Raw genomic sequence first — 20,520 nt, forward strand, 5'->3', positions numbered from 1 at the left:
TTTCCCATAATATTTTACAAAAAAATGAATGGTCTCAGAATCAAGTTTTAAGTGTTGTTTTATACTAATTACGATATAAGGAGTTGATTAAAAGTGAAAACTTGAGATTTAAAATTTTGAATTTTCAAAATTTCAAAGGGTCCCCCCTTACCATCCAAATCGAATCTTGGTCGAAAATAATTAATTTTTCTAAATGAACAAAATTTGAATACAGAATGAATTGAGAGGACAAACCATTAACAAAATGACATTCCGCTTGAAAATCGGTTTAGTTTTGACAAAGCTATGACGGATTGAAGTTGGTCAGACATTGGATCTAGTAACTTTACAAGTCAAAATTTTTGTTCAATTTCCCATGATTTTTGACAAGAAAATGAAACGTCTCAGAATCAAGTTTTAAGTGTTGTTTTATACTAATTATGATATAAGAAGTTGATAAAAAGTGAAAACTTTAGATTTAAAATTTTGAATTTTCAAAATTTCAAAGGGGGGACCCTTAGCATCAAAATCGAATTCCAGCAAAAAATAACTTTTTTTCAAAAGTTAATAAAATTTAAATGCAGAATGAATTTAGAGGCCAAACCATTAACAAAATGACATTCCGCTTGAAAATCGGTTTAGTTTTGACAAAGCTATGACGGATTGAAGTTGGTCAGACATTGGATCTAGTAACTTTACAAGTCAAAATTTTTGTTCAATTTCCCATGATTTTTGACAAGAAAATGAAACGTCTCAGAATCAAGTTTTAAGTGTTGTTTTATACTAATTATGATATAAGAAGTTGATAAAAAGTGAAAACTTTAGATTTAAAATTTTGAATTTTCAAAATTTCAAAGGGGGGACCCTTAGCATCAAAATCGAATTCTAGCAAAAAATAACTTTTTTTCAAAAGTTAATAAAATTTAAATGCAGAATGAATTTAGAGGCCAAATCATTAACAAAATGACATTCCGCTTAAAAATCGGTCTAGGCTTAACAAAGTTATGAAAGTTTGAAGTTGGTCGAACCTTTGACCTAGCAACTTTACAAGTCAAATTTTTTGTCTGATTTGACACGATTTTTACATAAAAATTAGAGGTCTCAGAATAAAGTTTTAAGACTTTTTATTTTAGAAATACGCATTTTCTCTCTACTCCAGCTAATTACAGATAGATCTGAAGAGTTTTTGCCTAGTTAAATATTATCTAATAGAGATCTGAGCTGCGTTGGTGTCGATGTCCGTGCTAGTTTTGACTGCATAATCGCCAAGTCGAAGTCTGTGCTTGGTTTGCCGTGAAACAAGAAAGAAACAGAAATGCAGAAGACACCGCACGCGCCGTAGCACCACAGCACCACAACAACACCACACCACAACACCGCAACACCGCAACTGGAAACGAAAGCCGAATGCAATCTAATGCCCCTCCAAATGCCGCACACCCTCAACGGTTGTGGGACGTTGCAAGACCAACTGGACTGTTACTCTGGGCAACTTGGCCAACTGCAGCGCGTGGCCAACTACAATGTGTGGCTTCTTCCTCGTTTATAGATATCTCTCTCTCTCTCTCTCTCTCTCTCTCTCTCTCTGTCTCACCCTCTGCTTCTAATGCTTCTTCAGTTTTCTGGCCAAACGAGTTACTGACTCTCGGTTGCTTACTTCTTGTTATTCCACTTTTTTCCACTTGTCTGTCAGTTGCAGTTCCCCCTGCCCCCCTTTCCATGACTGGGTCTCAGTGCAGTTGGCGGCTTATTTGCCAACCTGGTTAGCAAATAAATCGCATTTCTTTCTGTTTCTATGCTATTGAACTCCTGCAGAGTTTTCCGCTAAATCAGTTTGCTTTCAGTCACTTGGATGTCGACATCGCGCTGCCGATTCAATTCAATCGTCGGATCAATGGCATCCAATAAATAGAAACTATATCAAAAATATTCTTTAAAAAATATAAATATATAAATTGTGTGTGTTGTGTTGTGTCAACTGTGTGTGCATTTAAACAAAACAATTAATCGACTTAAATAAATTTTACTAATTTTAATCTTATTATTTTGTGGCTCTGTTTGAAAATAAACATGTTCTAGAGTGTTGATAGAAATTTCATCTATTTGTAAATATATGGAATATAAATAAATATTCTTTAAATTTCAAGTACATATTTGATCATATAGAAAATGAAGTGGACTATTTTATCCCAGGCTCGAACCAGTTTAAAAGACAGAAATACACTCTATGGATTTGTATAGACATTAATAATAGAAAAAGAAAAAATCTAGTTGACGTCCATAATGGGGCAATTGATCGACAAGTCAGGCATTCAATTTTCACTTTGTAGACTGTAGATTGCAGACTGTAGACTGTAGATTGCATTGGGAAGCAAGCAGACGGACAACTGATGAGTTGGGGGGAACATGCGATGTCATTTCTCACGCTTTGCTTTAATTACTTGAGTTGAGAGTTGGTCTAAACCTGTTGACTTACTGACAGTCTTCCTGACTTAATGCTCCACTGCAGGACGCAAAATGGTCGATGAATTGCAAATACTTGTAGTCAAATCAAACATTTGAAATCGACCCACATTGTACATTTATGGACACAGGTTGTTGTAAGTGAACTGCTCAGACTTCCTGTTTTGTTGGACTCTCCTCGTATTGCATAAAATATTTATTTCGACTGTCTTTTTCTTTTTTTGGGTTTCCGCATCCATTGAGCAGCTGTCATCCTAGACAATTCAGCTGGCGATCACTAGTTGAATCAAATTTAAAACTAAAATAATCATCTATAAAAAAATGAAATTTTTGTTTCCATTTAGTTCCAATTTTTTGTAATTATAATAAAATTACGGTTATTTCTAATTTTTATTAAATTAATCAACAAAAACGATTAAAACTAATTTTTTTAAGCTGTCGAATAACATAATTTATTTTTCCAGTCTTTTATACGAATTTTTCAAGACTTCATTAAATAAAAGTTTTTAAGGACTTTCATATTATATTTGAGGAAAATAAAAAATTGAATTTCTGATTAAAAAAATTTATTTCTCGAAAAACTATATTATTTTTCTAAGAAATATTATACCTATTATTTCTGGTTAGTAAATTGAAAAGTTTATGAAGGCTATTATTTTGATTTATAATTTCGTTTAACTAGGGGAAAATATTAAGTTAATTTAATTCAATTAAGTTAAATTTTTGGTAACGTATATAGTTACATTGTTACCTTGCGATACGAAATAGTTTAGATATAGCAATGACTGTAGCTTTGTTTTTATTTCAATTTGCATAATTGAAGTCACAGTTTTCCACTTTGCCAACTGTTGTGCTCTCTTTGTATAGTATTTTATCTAACTCACACAACAGATGTGGACAGAGGCTGTTGTAATCAAACGGGGGCGGGCAACTGTCTGCCGCATGCTACAAGTTGCAGGTTGCGAGTTGCAAGTTGCATGTTAGGCCAGTGGCAAATGGCCAATGGCCACACAACAACAGTTGGCCCACTCAGCAAGTGTGCCAATAAATCAGCGAATGTGACGACGTCGACGTCGCGATATGTTTCGCTTGGATGAGGGACAGATCAGGCAGGCAAGCAGGCAGGGAGCAGGAAGCAGGTAGATCCTCCCTTATTAAAGGGTTGGCTACCTGTGTTTCTCAGTCTTAACAGATGTTGCAGAGATTTACATTTGTACTACAGGGTATAGGAGTTCAATAAACCCTGCGTAACCTACAAATGTATTTATGTACTCAATTTATGGTTAAGGTCTTTAACCTGCAACTGTTTAGCACTTAATCCAAGCGAGCTCGAGAGCCCAAAATAGACACCAAGTGCCAAGGAATAGGCATAATGATTAAGTATAAGCTGACTCGACTCCCCATTCCCCTGCTGCTGCTTCTCCTTCTCCCTCTCGTTATGCTCCACAAGCATCGCTGATTAATGAAACGGGAAAAGAAACTGGATGCAGCGCCACAAGGAAGAGGGTGGAAGGCACGAGTCGGAGAATTGCAGTGGCATTTGTTTATAGTATGTGTTGAATATTGAAATTCCTTAGTCTGAATCCGGGTACGGGTCGATCTCTTGAGTCTTACCCTTGAAATGCTATCGATGCTGTCGAAAGCGATGATAATAAACAGATTCCCACTGCCTGCCTCGCACCCAATTATGTTAGACTAGGTAAAAAAACGTCGGAGATACCATTTCACAATCTTTGCATTGTTGTTGCAGTTGCATCTGTCGAGGGTGCATCAGCATCTGCATCTGCTGTCCGTCTGTCTGTCTGTCCGTTTGTCCGTCTGTCTCTCTGTCCGTCTGTTTGCCTTGCCCTGCGCCTCGTCGTCTTGTCGAAATGTCGGCACCATATTTTCAGTTGCACGTTGCACTTGGAGCCGCTCACAACGTCGCTTGCCGCAGTGCAAAGAAAGTGAAATCTAACGGATCGCGTGTCTGCCTCGCACTTCACAATCCAACAACATTAACAACAATAGCCCTTATTAGTTAATTACGAGAAAATAAAAGCTTTGATCGAAATGGTAGCCGGAAGTGCGGGTACTCGCAACATTCAAGGCATCCAAGGAAACCCATTTCAACTCTCGTTTTCGGTAAGAGTTTCCTAGTGATCCAGAGTTTCACGATCTGTGTAATGATCGGTACAAAATCTCAGTTTAGCATAAAAAATTTGGTGTTTTTTTAAATTAATAATGCAAATTTTGTGTTTTTTTTATTGTTTCGTACTTTCTAAACAAATTTCATTAAAATTAGACTATGTCAACATATAGCTGTCATGGGAACGATCGGCTTAGGATAAAATACTTTTCTTGAAATAAAAACTTTTTTTTTTAGGGAATCAATGACAAAGATAACTTATTTGTTAGTTTTCAATCCTACGTGTTTCTATTCAAATCGAGCTCATAAAATATAAGAAATTTAAGAGTATCATATAATTGTCACATTGTCATATAACGCACAGTTGACAGCTTCATTTGGGGCCTCGTCCTTGATTCGAGGAGGCACTCGAAATGATTGACTTCAAGCAGAATCCTTTTAAGATGCGATTAACCGGATCATCCGGCGGAGAAAGTCGCCTCAGTCGCAGTTGTCTGCGTGCCCGCCTAGTGTTCCGCTGGAAGAGCTGGGTAAACCCCCGATTTAACCCAAAACCAGGAAAAGAGATGTCTATCCATTGGCTAATCTTTCAATTCCAACTTTTTATTTGCAGGCGGAACTGACGGATGTGCTGCGAAAGCGTCGTAATCGTCCGGATGCCTCGGACGAAGATCTGGGTCTGCCCCGGAGTCCGGCGTCGCCACAGCGTCATGCGGGAGCTGGACAGAGTCGTAAGGCGGGTGGTGGCTACCAATCTCGTGGGGTGACGCAGGGCCATGAGGTATCCTCCCTTAGTCTGCTGAGCGCCAACAGCACCGATGGAGACGGTGAGGACAGTCAAAGCCATAGACAACTGATGTGCAAGTCCATCAGCTCGGATATATTGCGAGCTCATCCCGAGGACGAAGTGGATGCAGTTGGCCTGGAACGTCAGAGACTTTCGCATGCGGCTGCCAAACACAAGATGGCCATCAGGCCGGCCAAGAAGAAGGGCCCGAGTCGACACCACAGGAGAACTTTAGAAGTGAGCTGCAATAATAAACCCTTGAATAATCCGCCTCTTAATCTGTTAAATTTAAACCTTCTTCAGTCTTCCATACCTGAGGCCAATGAGGAGCTTTCCAAGATTAGCCAGACTCAGTTGCAAATTCCCAGCATGAGAACTGTTAAGGGTAAGTAAGGTTGTAAATGGGCATATAAACTATCAGTTGGTAACGTTTCCTCCCCCTCTCTCTTTCTCTCTCTTGTACAGAAACTGATGTGAAGAGCAAGACGCGCTCTCTCCCGCCGGGCAGTAGCTTAACTGCCACAACAACAACCTCAACTGCCAGCAAGACAATCGAGCAGAAGAAGACAACGATGACAACGATCCACAGCGATCACACGGCAACCACATCATCCACATCGGCATCCACTTCATCCACATCTGTCTTTGGACTCCGTGCACTTACTTTCAAGGCGGCCAATGCCCTTTTCGATGGGCGTGGCGAGTCCTCAACGGATGGCGACGATGTGACGAACGCTTCAGCGGATTCCAACGATCATGGATTCCTGCGTCGCTTGATGCAGCGCAATTCCAAGCGCAGCATTGCCAGAGCCAATGATGGCCTAGAGGACATGGACACCAGTCACAATGTGGCCAAGAAGCTGCAGATCTCCACCTCCTGTGTGGAGGCAGCTACTCGCGATCCTGTGCCAATGCCCAACAAGTCAAAGAGCGCCACGTCGCACGAACAGCACATCCAGGAGACTCGTCAGATCATCAAGCGGGAGATTCACAACGAGGGCAAACATGGCCTCCATGCCATGGTCAGTAACTATGGAGTGCATCCGCAGCCTCCAACTGCTGTCAAACCCAAATCGGGACCAGCTGCGCGACAGCGTTACTTGCCCCAGGAACTGGGTGCCACATCCTCCAATGTCCTTGAGAGCGATGTCACCAGTTTGCTGTCCAAGAACTCCCGGGGCAACGACACCTTCCAGTCCACAGCTCTGGTACGTGAGCAGACGCAGCTGAAGACGGAGACGACGACGACGACCAGTCACTTTGAGAGGAAGCCTCGGATCGTGGGTCTCAGTGCGTTCCAACAGAAGCTCTCTCGCTCCAGTGATTCGATGGGACAGCACTCGAGCTCCTCGAACTCATTGGAGACCAGCACGGATGAGCCCTCGGCTCTCTACTACGAGGAGAAGCAGCGCAAGACGGTGGAGAAGTCGAGAAGCTTCCGGAATTATCAGGAGGAGCGAGACGTGGTCAACGAATCGATGGCCATGCACAACAACATGCCCAGTTTGCCGGATCTGTCCATCAGCTTCCGAGTGCCTGCCTCCTACTACAAGCAGCAGGAATCTCCTCAGTCTTCCCGCATCTCCATGTCCCCAATGTCGCCCATGTCACCCATGTCGCCCATGTCGCCCAGTGCCAAGTGCGTCTCCCTGGGATTCGAGATCAACGACAACAAGCTGCTGCAGACTCGTGCTGACTCCACTGGCAAACTGCTGACGCCAACAAAGCTATCGCCACAACGCAGCACCACACTCCTGGTGCCCAGTCCCAGTCCATGTCCCACCAGCATCTCCCAGATCGAGCAGAACATTGACTTGATCGTCAAGTCGCCGCTGGTCAGTGTTCTTCGCAAATCTGGCACGGTCACCGAGCAGATCTGCCTGGAGCAACCGCAACCAGCTCCACAGCGTCCCAAGGTCCTGGAGTTGAAGCAGACCACGACTATTGCTATCAAGGATTCATCCAACGCGAGTCCAGTGGCCAAGAATGCCAAGTTATCAAGTACTCCTCCCACAACTCCTGTCAAAGGAAGTCAACGTAACTCAAGTCAAGTGGATGCTCCATCCCAGGCAGGATTGGGATTGGGATTGGAGCAGCCGGAGTTCATGAAGATTCAGCTAAACCGTGTGGATCAGGCACGTCTTCACAACAAGACGAATCACTTGGTGCTGGCCAAGAATGTGAAATCCGTTGCTTCTCCGGCGGAACGTAGTCAGAGCAGCGATGATCTGACCATGAGGCGTCTCAGTGGAGAAAGTACAGGCAGTATTCAGATTGTTGAACGCTCTCAGAAGCCACCAGCAGCAGCAGCCACAACTCCGTCACAACCCCAACAATCTCACAGTATTAGCCAACCCACTGAGATCCTCTCCAGACAACAGCGTGCGGTCAGCGCCAACAGTTTGCGCTCCAGCTACGTGAGCAGCACCAGCAGCAGCGGCGGAAGCAGCGAGGTACTAGCGATGACTTCGCCCATTACACCAAAGAGTGGAAAAGAATCGAAGCAAGTGGAGCCGTCAAATGGCAATCGATTCTCGCTGGAGGAACGCAAGCGGCTGTTCCTCAATGAGGAAAAGTCACAGGCGGATCGCAAGATTGCCGAGCTGCGTAACGAGCGCAAGAAATCCATCAATGAGGAACTGCAGCGCAAGACTGAATCCATGCCAGCAACTGTAACGACTCCAAGTACTCCCAGCACACCAATTACACCGGTTACACCGGTTACTCCTCCAACTCCAGTCACGCCGGGAGAGAAAGAAGTTGTGCTGCGCAAGAAATCATTTGCCAGTGTCAACAATGGCAACAGTAATGGAAATGGAAATGGGAACAGTAATGGGAACAGTAGTGGGAACAGTAATGGGAACAGTAGTGGGAACAGTAATGGAAATGGAAGCACTCCCAGTCAGGAGGATGGCACGCCCGAGTTGATGAAGGTGTTTGCACGTCGCTCGCTAAAGGTGAAGGATGACGATGTGGTGGCCATGGCCCAAGTGGCAGTGGCAACCCACAAGAAGATGACAAACGGCAGCCAAAGCGTTGATAGCGATAAGGAGAATCATTCCAACAGTGAGGAGAAGTTGGACAAATTGATGCCCAAATATGAAACACAGACGATCATTGAGTCAACCAGGATTACACAAACACACTCTCACTCCCATACTCAATCCCAATCGCACTCTCAATCCCAATCGAATGCCAACAATCGTTGCTCTGTGGCCGATTTTCGTAATCTCAACAATAATCAACAATCTGCATCGCAGAAATTGTCTAATTTGCCGCCCATCAAGGTCAGCAATGTGCGAAATGCCACCACCCACAATAACAACAACAACAACAAGAGTAATAACAACAACAATAACAACACTGTTAAGCCCGCAAATGAACGTTACTCGCTGCAATTGAAACAGGCAACAGCAACACCAGCTGTTGCAACAACAATTGCAACCACAAAAGCAACAACTGTTGCTGTTACAACGGCAACAACAGAGGCTTCAGCTGCCACGCCCACTAAGACTATTGAGCGATCGGCAACAGTGGGCGAGTTCAAGGGAATCCATCAGCGTCGGGCCGAATGGGAACAGCGAGTAAAGGAGGCACTCAAATAGACACTGTTAGCTTAATAGAACAGAAAGCTGTTAGCTAGCAGCACTGCTTGAGAGAGAGATACGCTTAAGTAGACACTGTTAACTTAACAGAAAATAACGTTGTGGGCTAACAGCACTGCTTATGTTATAAAGGCGCTCAAGTGGACACTGTTAACCTAACATAACGGAAAGCTGTTAACTAATAACACGCTTGAGCAAAACAGACGCTCAAGTGGACACTGTTAACTAACCACAAGTTAACTTAACATTACGCAAAGTTGTTAGCTAACAGCACTGATCCAATAGCTTGATAATGTAATCCAAGTGCTTTTGTCTAGTGATGCTCTCTAGTGTAATTAAAACCGATTTGAATGCAAATAATACCCAATAATCCCTGAAACTTTGACAGACTCGTACTTGGCCAAATCGGTGAATCAATCGAAAACTTTAAGAGTAACGAGTAGCGAGTGCGCAAGCCCATCCAAAGAAACGAGTTTGGGGTCTGTCTCTCTTCTATCGATCTTCAAAATGAATAGTTTATGGCTTATTATAGTACCATAGTTTGAGTTTAAATTGTTTGTGCAAGTCAAAATATTATCAAATAAAATATAACGAAATAAAAAAAAACAAAACTAAATCTAAAAAAATATATATATATACAACTTTAAGGACTGTGAGTTAAATTTATAAAATCTTTATATGATATTCAAACGATTTGATCTAATTTGCTGTAAAGTTGATATTCATACTAATCTTAATCTAAGACATACTTAAGCTAAATAAAGGCGAGCTTTCAATCCAGGAACAAGTTATAATTATCTAATACTTATATCTGTAATAGCATTTAATCTATTATTTTCATAGACACATACTCTTACACATACATATAATATGTATATGTACTATATTATCAATAATATTGACAATTGTTGCTGTTGGAATTGCTAAACTGTTCAAGTTTGTGAAAATTACAAATGTATTTACGAATTGTTCATCATTTAGTGAGATTTACATGCAAAACGACAACCTGTATGCTCGCTGGGGCAATATTCCAACCATATACAAATAATAAACAAATAAATGTAATAAATATATAAACAAAATGTGTATGAAACTTTCAGGGATACCATATGCAACTTAGGCTTTATCTTTCGAATTAATAATTTCTCAAAGCAATGAATTGTAATGGAATTGTGAGAACTATTTCATACTTTCTCGACTTAGCTCTGAGTTTGCTCATGTTTTTATAGCCAAAATAATGAATTTGGAGCACAGCTGATTAAACACACTACTTATCACAAATACACTTTTTTTTGTCAACTTAAACATATTGAAATCGATCAAAAAAAGTTTTATTAATATTATTATTACAAATTTAATAGCTTAATTATTATCAAGAACAGTGTTAGATTAGTTGAGTCTTTGTGAAGAGTCAAGATTCAGATAATGAATGAGATTTATAGATGATGTTTGAGTCTCTCTTTGTCTCTACCTACTAATGATCAAACGTGAGCTCTAATTAGTTAATTCTGCTTTTAGTATACATTGTTTTTGTAACATTTATTTTACAAATTTAATTGGTTGAAATAAGTTTGTGGTTGCCAAAAGTTTTGCCTCCAAGAATAGGTTTTCCATTTAACAAAATTGCCTGAGTTCAGTAATTTTGGCAGACGTCTCAGCTGGTGGTGCTATGAGTGTGATAAGTAATATATATATTCTGATTTCTGGGAACGCAATTTATTCAGAGAAAAATTTAAATATTAATTCATTAGTGTCAAGCGATTCAAAATAAATGGTTAGACATTTGTACAAACAACAATTTGTAGTTGCCCATCAACTTTTTTAATCAAGAGAAATTTACGCATTAGCTACTGAGTGTAATTTAAATAATTTTGGATGAGACTTGGCTTCAAATTAAAATTCTACTCAATTATCTCAAAAATAAATACAGACATATAGATTCGAAATTTAGAGGGACTTAATCCGTTTTCAGCATTTCAAAGTGCGATCGAGAGGCAAAACGTCAACAGACTCGTAACGTGGTCAAAACGGTGACCTCATGGATGCCGGTGCCGTCATTGTGCTCGCTCATCGTTGCCATCGATGAGATTTTCTCGGCGGACAGAGCGACATTCATGCTGGGAGCATTCTTTGGTGCTTTGGTGATTTGCCTGCCTTAGTTTCAGTTTAAATCAAGAACGAGGCGGATGGAAGCGATCCACAGTCAATTCGTACAACGCGACGCGTGAAAAGACGAAAAATCGAAAATAAATATTGTGCTTGTGGAATTACCAAAAATAATACAAAAATATACTTGCAATTTTCGCACTTTTATATAAAATTTGAGCAGAATAATAAAAGTTAACTCAAGAAAAGTGTTTGGCGCAATTTCATATTCCAATTTTGTGTCATGCTTGAGCAATAGGCTCTTAGTCTTGATTTACAGCAAAGACACGCTACAAAGCAGAGAAGTTAAGACAGAAAGTTAAGTGAAGCATCCAAGATGCAGGCTCAGTCACCAACTCCGAGCACTCCGCCGCCTTCAAGGCGCTCGAATCGACCACCCCGTATCAATATTTACAATATCCACGGCGGATCAGCCACGGGAGGATCCTCACTGCCACCGAGTGCACAACCACAGCATCCATACACCGCACAGACAAATCACACGGCAATGGGCTCACAAGGTCCTTATTGGCCGCCTGTGGCGAATCCCTTTGATGCCTCCAATTTTATGACCAAAGGATATGAGGGCTTCCTTGATCTCACAAAGTCCGGCATGAGCTTCGGCGAGAAGTTCTCCTATGGACTCTACAGTAAGTTTAGCACATGGTCCAAGCGATGGTTCACCCACATGTTCCTCCTGATTGTCCTCGCCGGTTACAGCGTCATTGGAGCCGTTATATTTCGCACATTTGAAGGTGAGCGTAACGAAGGGATAGATACAATTGTATCTGTATCTCTAGTTCAGACATTTTAGTATCTACCGGGGAATGATCCACTCACGACCTTATAAATAAACTTACCGATGATTTGTTTGCTTATCAAGCTCTTTGCCAATTGTTTTCACTATAGTTAAACCAACCTAGCGGAAAAATAAAATACACAAATACTATCTACATCTGTATCTTTGTCTGCATTCAGGTCAGGTTTGATGTCTTCTGACAATATACAAATTATCGACCAGGTAGACCAGGTGAATGAATAGATTCAGACAATCAAATGAGTCATCATCGGTTGCTCCTCAGGCCACGCGAATCATTTTAGTATAAACAATTAGTAAACGATGATTAATTTTAATTACCGGGAAAGTACAGACTAGCTGAGAGTGTTTTTTACGCTTATTTTATTTGTATTTATTGCCGTCAATGTCCTTTTCATAATCACACAAATTAAGCACGGATGACTGTGTTAATTATATATATTTTCTTAATATGATAACAAACAACTATCGAGAAATGTAGTGCAGCTAAAGAATTATAAAATAAAAATTAGCAGTAATTTAACAAAAGCATTTAATAGATACTTTACAAAAAAGACGAGCTCATTATTGATTGTACTTTGCTGGAAAATAACAGCTATTAATCTCTTCTTTGTAATGTTTTCGATTTTAAAGTGATAAAAATTAAATGAAATATTTATTATTGATAAAAAATACCAAATCTTTTGTTTCAATTTCGTGATCTAAAGTTATATACTTTTTGGTCACATCTCTCAATTATTACGAATTATAGCCAAGATACCTCATAAAAACTCTTGAAATATGTTTCGGATTTAAGGATTATAATTTTAATAAATCATAAATTATATTTATATTGACAGTTGGCGATTCTGAGGTGAAAATAAGAGACTTGCAATATGAACAGAGAATGTTCTTCAAGCAAATACGGCACATTGCAGAAGATCCGCTTTTAAAATCGGTAAGTGGTAAATGAAGTTAGTGAGTACCAAAAATTATATAAAATTAACCATGTTTTAATGCAGTTATCGGAAGTTGATTTCAACGGGAAGGTACTTAACGTTATGAACAATCATAAGCCAGCGGTGGAGTCTTTATTGCGCTCTGGTTTAATAAAGGAAGAAGACTTGATGAAGCTGAATCCATGGTCCTTCTGGAATGCCATGGTCTATAGCTGTACCATCTACACGACAATAGGTGAGCTACAATTATTCAAGTATTTGTTCTCTAAGAAATGTCAAACGATAGATTTATTTTCCATTTGAGCATGTGTGGGAATATACTTATAATTGTAAATACTCAAAAGACTATTTATATTTTTAAGAACTTGTCAACATTTTCTTCATAAACTCAAAATAAGAATGTGACACAAAAAATGGAAATAGTTTCCGTTGTTTTTCCTTGCGCCAGCAAAAGTATGTGTACGTATGTTATTTATATAGAACAACAACAAACATTTGCATGCGAGGTAAAATAAAAATATATATTATATATGTGCTTATATATACTTCTATTCCCAGACAATAATCAGATCTCTTGAACTCTTTGGAAAATTGTCATCGTTCTGAATAACGAATTTAAAAAGAAATATATTCTTAGACAAATAATAATATTCACATAATTGAAGTATTTTGTAATTTATTTTGGTCTCTAATTTATGAGTATGCAGAAAGATTTTATGGGCTGCAAATATATTCAATAATGAATGATAAGTACGCCAGTATTTATGTTCTCGATTTCAAAATGTTACTCACAATAATCATAAAATATTTTTGAGCATACGCGAAAGCCAATTCATAAGCTATAGAATAAATTCGCAACAAATATAAATAAACAAAATCGAAGAAATTATTGCGAATTCAGAATCCGATCCGTCATCAAGTGAAAATCATACGCATATTGCGCATACGCCCCGCGTGCTTGGCAGGCACGTCTTTCGTGAGTGCTCTAAATAAAATATACATTGAATACTTTGAATATGAGTATGTGGCGAAATTGGTTTGCATATTAATTTGTTATGAATACCCATTTGCAATATGAATGCCTAGGGTGCCAAAATGTATTTGAGAACGCTTCACTTGAACTGACGTCACGGAATTGAATTTTCAATATCTAAAGTCACTATCAGACATTAACGAGTAGAACCCCATTTCATTACTTATTAATATTGAGTGTGATTTATTTAATTTAAACAATTTGTTTATGAGCAACAGCACAAGGTCAACCGGCAAATTGGAAAACCAACGCCGAAGGAAACAGCAATTACTGTTCAAGATTTCAAATATTCAAATCTGTTGACGTTCAACATTTTGTAGATCTCACTAAAATCGAAAAGAACATGTTTTTAATTAGTATATAAATGGTTTAAGGGGATATAATAAAGACTATTCAGTGTGCTCATATGTTTGCTTGTCGTATCCATATATATCATCTTTATCGCCATGGTCTGCTGAATAATCCTTTGTATTTTCGTTGACAATTAGAAAAGTTAATCTTTGAGAGTCTTAACTGGCAGTTCTACGAAAAAAGCGCCAGGTTTTAATCTAGTTAGTCATAATTTTGACATTCAATATTTCACAACTTTACTTTAGAACATCAAAGTCTATAGTAACTCAAAAATGTATATGTATTTTTTTTAAGCCCTTATTCACATTATAAAATTAATAATAACAATTTAAAGTACCTTTCTGTTTTAAGTACTCTATCAAATAAATTCGAAATCGAGTTATAATTTCTCTTAAAATTCTTTTGTTAACAATTATCATGAAAGTATTAAAAAAAATCAAAACAAATAATAACGAATTATTTAAATACATAAATGGAATGGAGCTTTTAGTGCACATAGTTTGCCGGTTCTGTTTTGCGAAGAGCTTAAAGCTTGGCTACAGTCGCGGTGTAAAAAGTGTGCCAATAAATTTTTAATAAAGAAATCGCCGAAAATATTTGATTTAATGAATGTTAAGCAATCTGTTTATATGTCATAAATATTAATATCAAGTAAGTAATAAAAACGGAATTATTTAAGTGGCCTACATGTGTATCTGAATGGAAATAGAAATTCTATTAGAGCACGACAGTGGTGGACATATATATAGACACAGACAAAACAGCTGTTTAGTTTATAAGTATTATTTCAAAATTGTATACAAGAATTTTGAATATTTTTATGCTAAGCAGTTCGAAACCAGACGACGTCGTGAATACGCGACGCGTTGTGCTCTAGAAAAGAATTGGAAGATCTGCATGCATATATAAATATATATATACTAAGTATTAGTCAACGCAAATTATATATTAGTTGGTGTATCTACAAATTTATGTGCAGAAGGGAGAATTCGAATTCGCAAATTGAGTGCCAATCAACAGATGAAGAAATAAAGGGATCATTGCATTGTCTAAAAAAAGAAATTGCAGGCGAAAGTGATATAATTACATTTTGAAATTCTTTTCCATTTGGTCAGTTGGAAAATATGAACACGTAGACGCGAAAGACGAGATATAAATAGCGACATGTGGTAAAGAGAGGGAGGGAGACGACAAGCATTGGTATTAGAATTCAAGCAAAATGGAGAATGCAGCTGATCTCGGAACTGGAGCTGGAGCTGGGAGCAGACAGGTGCGTCATCGTCGTCGCACTGCTCGCAGTCAGCGGGAACAGACGCCGGACGCCGGCAGACAGACTCAGCATCGCGATGGGAATCTGGATAGGAATTTTGATGAACTGCCTCAGGCGCAGCATGTGTGCATGCAGATACGTCCTCCTGGCGCCATGTCCGCCCATGAGAGCAAGATACTCCGTCGGCGGGACAAAAACTTTGCCGGAATCGCTGCCCGAAGTCAGTCGCAGCCACGTGAGGCGGAGAAACTGAGCAGTCCCGATGCCCATCAGCTGATCAAGCATCGCAGCCTGTCATCGCCGCGGCACAAGGATCAGGAGTCCAGCGAGAGCGAGCTCACTGGCAGCTCCCAATCCTATACAGTCCAGAAGCAGCGAGGAGACGACTCCCTTAGCCGGCTGGAGCAGAACATGCTGAGATTCGAGGACGAACGAAGACGCTTTGAGGCGGAGAAGCGACTCTTTGAGCGGGAGAAGAGGGAGCACAAGGTCCGTCATCGCCAGCAGTTGGATCATGAGGAGCGCAAGCGATTGCTACAGAGCTACAGGAAGATCAGCGATAGCTTCCAGCTGCCACAGGACGAGGATGAGCGTCGTCGACTTGTCCAGAGCCTTCGGCTCCAGCGACACGAGGCGCCCACAGTTCGTCCACGCAATCGGAGCAGCGGCTACGAAGAATCCTCCACCCAGTTCAGCTCCTCCGATGCGGATACCGCCGAGGAGCAGCTCTCCAGGCTAAAGCCGGCAACGCGCAAGGCAACAGTTCCAGCGGCGGGTTACATAGCTGCTCCCATCCGTGGAGCACCGCCTCCGCCTCCAGCCAAGCCGATGGCCCCGAAGCCACCTGAGCGTCATTCTGTCAGCCGAAACAACTCGCTGTCCCCAGTGCGTCCCCAGAGACGTTCAAAGACACCGGAGCAACGTGTGCCTGAGGATTTAAATCCCAAACTGCAGTACGTTGAGGTGGGAGAATCCTCCGCTGACCAGCCTGTGAAAGTGAAGCTCAGCGAGGAGGAACAACGAGCGGAACTCCGTCGGGCTTATGTGGAGGCAGCGGAAAGAGCTGCGGCAGCGGAGGCAGCGCTGGCCAGGAGCCTGGGAGCAGATCGACTGAGACGCAGCAACAGTCTAAAGGTGCCCGAGGCGGAGCAAGCACCCAAGATTGACGCCAAGCGCAGCTCCAGCCTGGAGCGACCTCTGAGAGCCAAGCGCACGCCGAGTCTGGAGAGGCCCAAGAAGGAGGAACCGCTTCCCGAGCCGGAAAGCAACAAGGAACCGGATGAAAAGTTGGTAGCTGAAGTGGAGATGCAACAACCACTTGTTGCTGAGGTGGCAGCAGAGAAACCTTCACTGCTGAGGCGCATAGGGAACCTGTTCCGGCGCAAGCAAATCCAGGAGAAACAAATCACTCTTCCGGAACCCAAGAAGCTTATGTCGCAGGCATTTCTGGCGCGTTTCCGACTGGAAGCTTGCCACGAGTGGCGACGCCTCAAACTAGATTATCCTGTAAGGATGGCGGAGATGCGACAACTGCGAAACGAGTGCGTTGGTCACATCATCCTGCTAATACTGCTGCTGGGATTCGGAGGACTTGCGTTCCGTTATACGGAGGGCTCGTCCGAGGACATTTACAAGTGCGAAGTGCGCAAGGTGAAACGAGACTTTATCGATAATCTGTGGACATTCAGTCATAACATGAGGTACGAGTACTTGAACCCTTAAGTTCCTTCCAGTAATTTGTGTTGAACACTTTCATCCGTTGCTAGAGAGGATGACTGGAAGTCCTTGGCTCGCCAGAAGCTGCGCAAATTCGAGGATGAACTCAATACGCTGGCCGAATTGGGTCTGCGTCGATTTCCGGGTCAGAAATCATTTAACTTTGTCAATTGTTTCATTTATTGCTGGACCGTCATCACAACAATAGGTAAACCTACTCGAAGGCTTCTTAAAGCTCAGCCAGTTCACATTTAAGCTTCTCTACACTTGCAGTTCTCGAAAAAGAATCAAAATTCTTTACTTTTTTCCTTCCTTGAAATATTTATAAGAATGCCTAATTTTAAAAGTTATTTATATATTTTTTTATATTAACTTTTAGTTATTCAATTCGGCTAAGTTAGGTTTTAATCTGTTGATCTTATTTTATTTTCATTCTTGTAAGAAAATTTTATTAAGATAATTCAAAATATAAGATAATATTTTGATTTTTAAATAAAAATTGACATCTAAGAAAAATATCAATTATAATTTTAAGTATATTACTTTTTTTTACAGTATTATATAAGAAGCTTTCTGATATTTCTGATATTTTTGCAATATTTCCATTTCAATTTTGCATTTTTATTTTGAATATTGAAAAAGATCGTTTATATTCCGATTTTATATAATAGTTTTCACGTATATCTCTATAATTCAATTTCTTATGTACACTGAGTTAATGATAGATCCATTAATCGATTATTTATTTATTTATTTAGGATACGGTCACATATCACCGAAGACAAGTGTGGGACGCTCCTTGACCATTATCTACGCCATCATTGGCATTCCGATGTTCCTGATTGTGCTGGCCGATCTGGGAAAGCTCTTCACGAGGAGTGTCAAGTTCCTGTGGGCGTATGTGAGGCGTGTTTACTACACTCGCTCCTGCCGCCGCATCCGGAAGCAGCAGCAGTTCCGTGACGCCATGACGGGCATCAATACTGTCTACGACATGGCGATACGAAGACCGAGCATGTTCTTTGGCAAGACTGAGGAGGAAGCGGACGAGGAGTCACGTGTGGAGGGAGATGCGGAGGCCGGCAAATCTCTGGGCACTTCCCATCCGGAGACACCAACGTCGCCGTATCCGGAGACCTTTGAGGTGGACGACGAGTTCAATCTGCCAATCTCTGTGGCAACCCTGTTGCTTGTGACCTATATTATAATGGGAAGCGCCTTCTACACATTTATTCTTGAAACGGATTGGTCTCTTCTGGACTCGTTCTACTTTGTCTTCATCTCCATGTCCACCATTGGCTTCGGCGACATGGTTCCCAGCGATCCCTTCTACGTGATGGTCAGCATGATCTATCTAATCTTTGGCCTGGCCCTCACATCCATGTTCATCAATGTGGTGCAAATCAAGCTCAGCGATCACTTCAAGCGTGCCAGTGCCAAGGTTGGAGCCACCATTGGCATGGCCAGTGAGTTTGGAGACGAGTTCGGCTCCCAGGTGAAGACGCCATCGGAGCTAGCGTCGGTTCATGGTTCCCGCTTGGGTCGCATTGAGGAAGATGGGCATGAGACACCGGCGAACGGAGGAGCAGCGAATTCACCACCTCCCCCGCCCCCCCTGACGTCGATCTTGCGCTCACCACGCCCTCTGTCGCCCTCATCTGCCCAGATAGACAGTCCTCCGCCATTGATACCCAGGCGACAGTTGGATCTACAAACTCCGCCGACAAATGAGACCAATAAAAAGAAAAAGTATAGATTCTTCTAGGAAAATATAAAACTCTTCTAATCTAATTGAGATCGCATTTCGCTCAAGCGAAAAAGCTGAGGATCTTGGGAGTCCTTAGAACCTGAGAAATATCTATTTGTAAGCAAATTTAAAAATGACAATAATAATTATAAAACGAATAAGCGCCTATTTATTTATTTGTTTCTCTAATAATTTAGTGTAAACCTATATATACGTAAAATAAAATATATGAGTTTACATTCTGTTTGATTTGGTTTTTAAAGCATAGTAGCTACATTTATAAAATCCATTTTCTAGCCTGAATATACCCTTAATGATGCAGCTCAACCAAGGCTTATATAAATTATAATAATCACTCATTCATAAATTTGAACAATGAATATGCGTTGATTAATAATTATTGATATTCTAAAATGAGAAATACACGTATATTATAAACAAAAGACCTCACAGACAATAGACAAGGATATAGCATTAATTTGTGTATGTGTAATATGCTTTCATATGTAAAGCTTTGCAAGAACAGAGTAACAGGTAACAATGCTAGACTAGGAGATATCTCGTAGAAAAGATAAATAATAAAAGTGCATTTTATAGATACAGTATCTTTCACCATTTTCATCTCTATGTATCTCGACCTCTCTCTATCCCTCTCTTTATATCTGATTGATTTAACTGTTTATCTAGATTCTATAATCTTCACACTAACCGATGTAGGGTATATAGCATACTACTATACCACAGCTTATTGTACCTAAATTTAAAAAAAAAATAGATAAATTCATATTTGACATTGATTTCTATACATTTTACGTCCAAATATCTGTTTTATAGTTATCAAACCCCTTAAATAAACATTGAAAAACCGGCACTTAGTATTTATTTTCCAACTTTTAAAGGAATGGAGATTTTGTTAAAAGTTCAAACTCAGATTGAATATTAGAACTATAAAAGTTTATTACAATTATGAAAAGTAAGTTAATAATTCAGATAATCCAAGTAATATTCAAGTAACTATAGATTATCTTTACAAGGATTAGTAAGGATTACAATTATGTCATGCATTCCTATTCTAATAAGCAGCTTTAACAATTCTTGAGTATGCATACATTTAAATGCAAATACACGTAAAAGATACTAGATATATATGTATTTTTGTCTATTCCACAGTTCACCCAAATGTTGCTAGAAAGCACTGCACATCTGTCGTGCAAATTCGCTGTTGAATGTGCAGACGCGAAGGCGGAGTCGAAGCTAATGTGATGTCAGCGGCTTGTTCCCTGTTCTCGTGTTTGTTTGTGCACTCGATTCGAATAGAAGTAGGAAGTAAAAGAAGAGCGAGCAGTGGAGAGTGCTGACTGGGAGCGGAGAGCACAGTTACTGTTCGCGCTCCCTTCCTCTCACGTACTCCCTTCAGTGCATGTAAGGACCGAAGTTGCAAAGTCCTGTCGTTCGGTTCTGGTTATACTGTGTAGTTGTTTCATTGCCATAACGTTCCATTGGCTGGCACAGTTGCGTGGCCCAAGACCGTGTGTCCCGTC

The 20,520-nt window shown here is 40.4% G+C and overlaps 2 protein-coding genes across 3 annotated transcripts in view; both read left to right on the forward strand.

Annotated features, from left to right (window-relative positions):
• The window catches only part of LOC117783119 (serine-rich adhesin for platelets), a 33,041-nt gene extending 23,002 nt beyond the window's left edge, over nt 1-10,039 (forward strand). Inside the window, exons 6-8 of the mRNA XM_034620329.1 lie at nt 5,184-5,594; nt 5,661-5,742; nt 5,823-10,039. Of these exons, the coding sequence (XP_034476220.1) occupies nt 5,184-5,594; nt 5,661-5,742; nt 5,823-8,962 (3,633 nt within the window). The 3' untranslated portion in view covers nt 8,963-10,039. The remainder of the gene's footprint in view (nt 1-5,183; nt 5,595-5,660; nt 5,743-5,822) is intronic.
• A 1,067-nt stretch (nt 10,040-11,106) lies between these two features.
• Nucleotides 11,107-19,216, forward strand: LOC117785150 (TWiK family of potassium channels protein 18). Of its 2 annotated transcripts, XM_034623056.1 has the most exons (4): nt 11,107-11,862; nt 12,764-12,861; nt 12,926-13,097; nt 17,991-19,216. In XM_034623056.1, the coding sequence occupies exons 1-4, from the start codon at nt 11,445-11,447 to the stop codon at nt 18,995-18,997; spliced, it is 1,695 nt and encodes a 564-aa protein (XP_034478947.1). In that variant the 5' UTR covers nt 11,107-11,444; the 3' UTR covers nt 18,998-19,216. The 2 variants fall into 2 exon arrangements, with proteins under 2 accessions (XP_034478947.1, XP_034478946.1); XM_034623055.1 differs by lacking the exons at nt 11,107-11,862; nt 12,764-12,861; nt 12,926-13,097 and adding exons at nt 15,082-17,216; nt 17,283-17,440.
• The last annotated feature ends 1,304 nt before the right edge of the window (nt 19,217-20,520 follow it).

This window comes from Drosophila innubila (genome assembly GCF_004354385.1).
Source record: "Drosophila innubila isolate TH190305 chromosome 2R unlocalized genomic scaffold, UK_Dinn_1.0 1_C_2R, whole genome shotgun sequence".
Classification (NCBI taxonomy): Eukaryota; Metazoa; Arthropoda; class Insecta; order Diptera; family Drosophilidae; genus Drosophila; species Drosophila innubila.

What these genes read in the sequence shown, in the direction of transcription:
- LOC117785150 (XM_034623055.1), top strand. Translation starts at nt 15,466, where the DNA reads ATGGAGAATGCAGCTGATCTCGGAACTGGAGCTGGAGCTGGGAGCAGA. An exon ending in ACATTCAGTCATAACATGAG is followed by an intron (nt 17,217 to 17,282) that starts GTACGAGTACTT and finishes ATCCGTTGCTAG; the next exon opens with AGAGGATGACTGGAAGTCCT. An exon ending in GACCGTCATCACAACAATAG is followed by an intron (nt 17,441 to 17,990) that starts GTAAACCTACTC and finishes TTATTTATTTAG; the next exon opens with GATACGGTCACATATCACCG.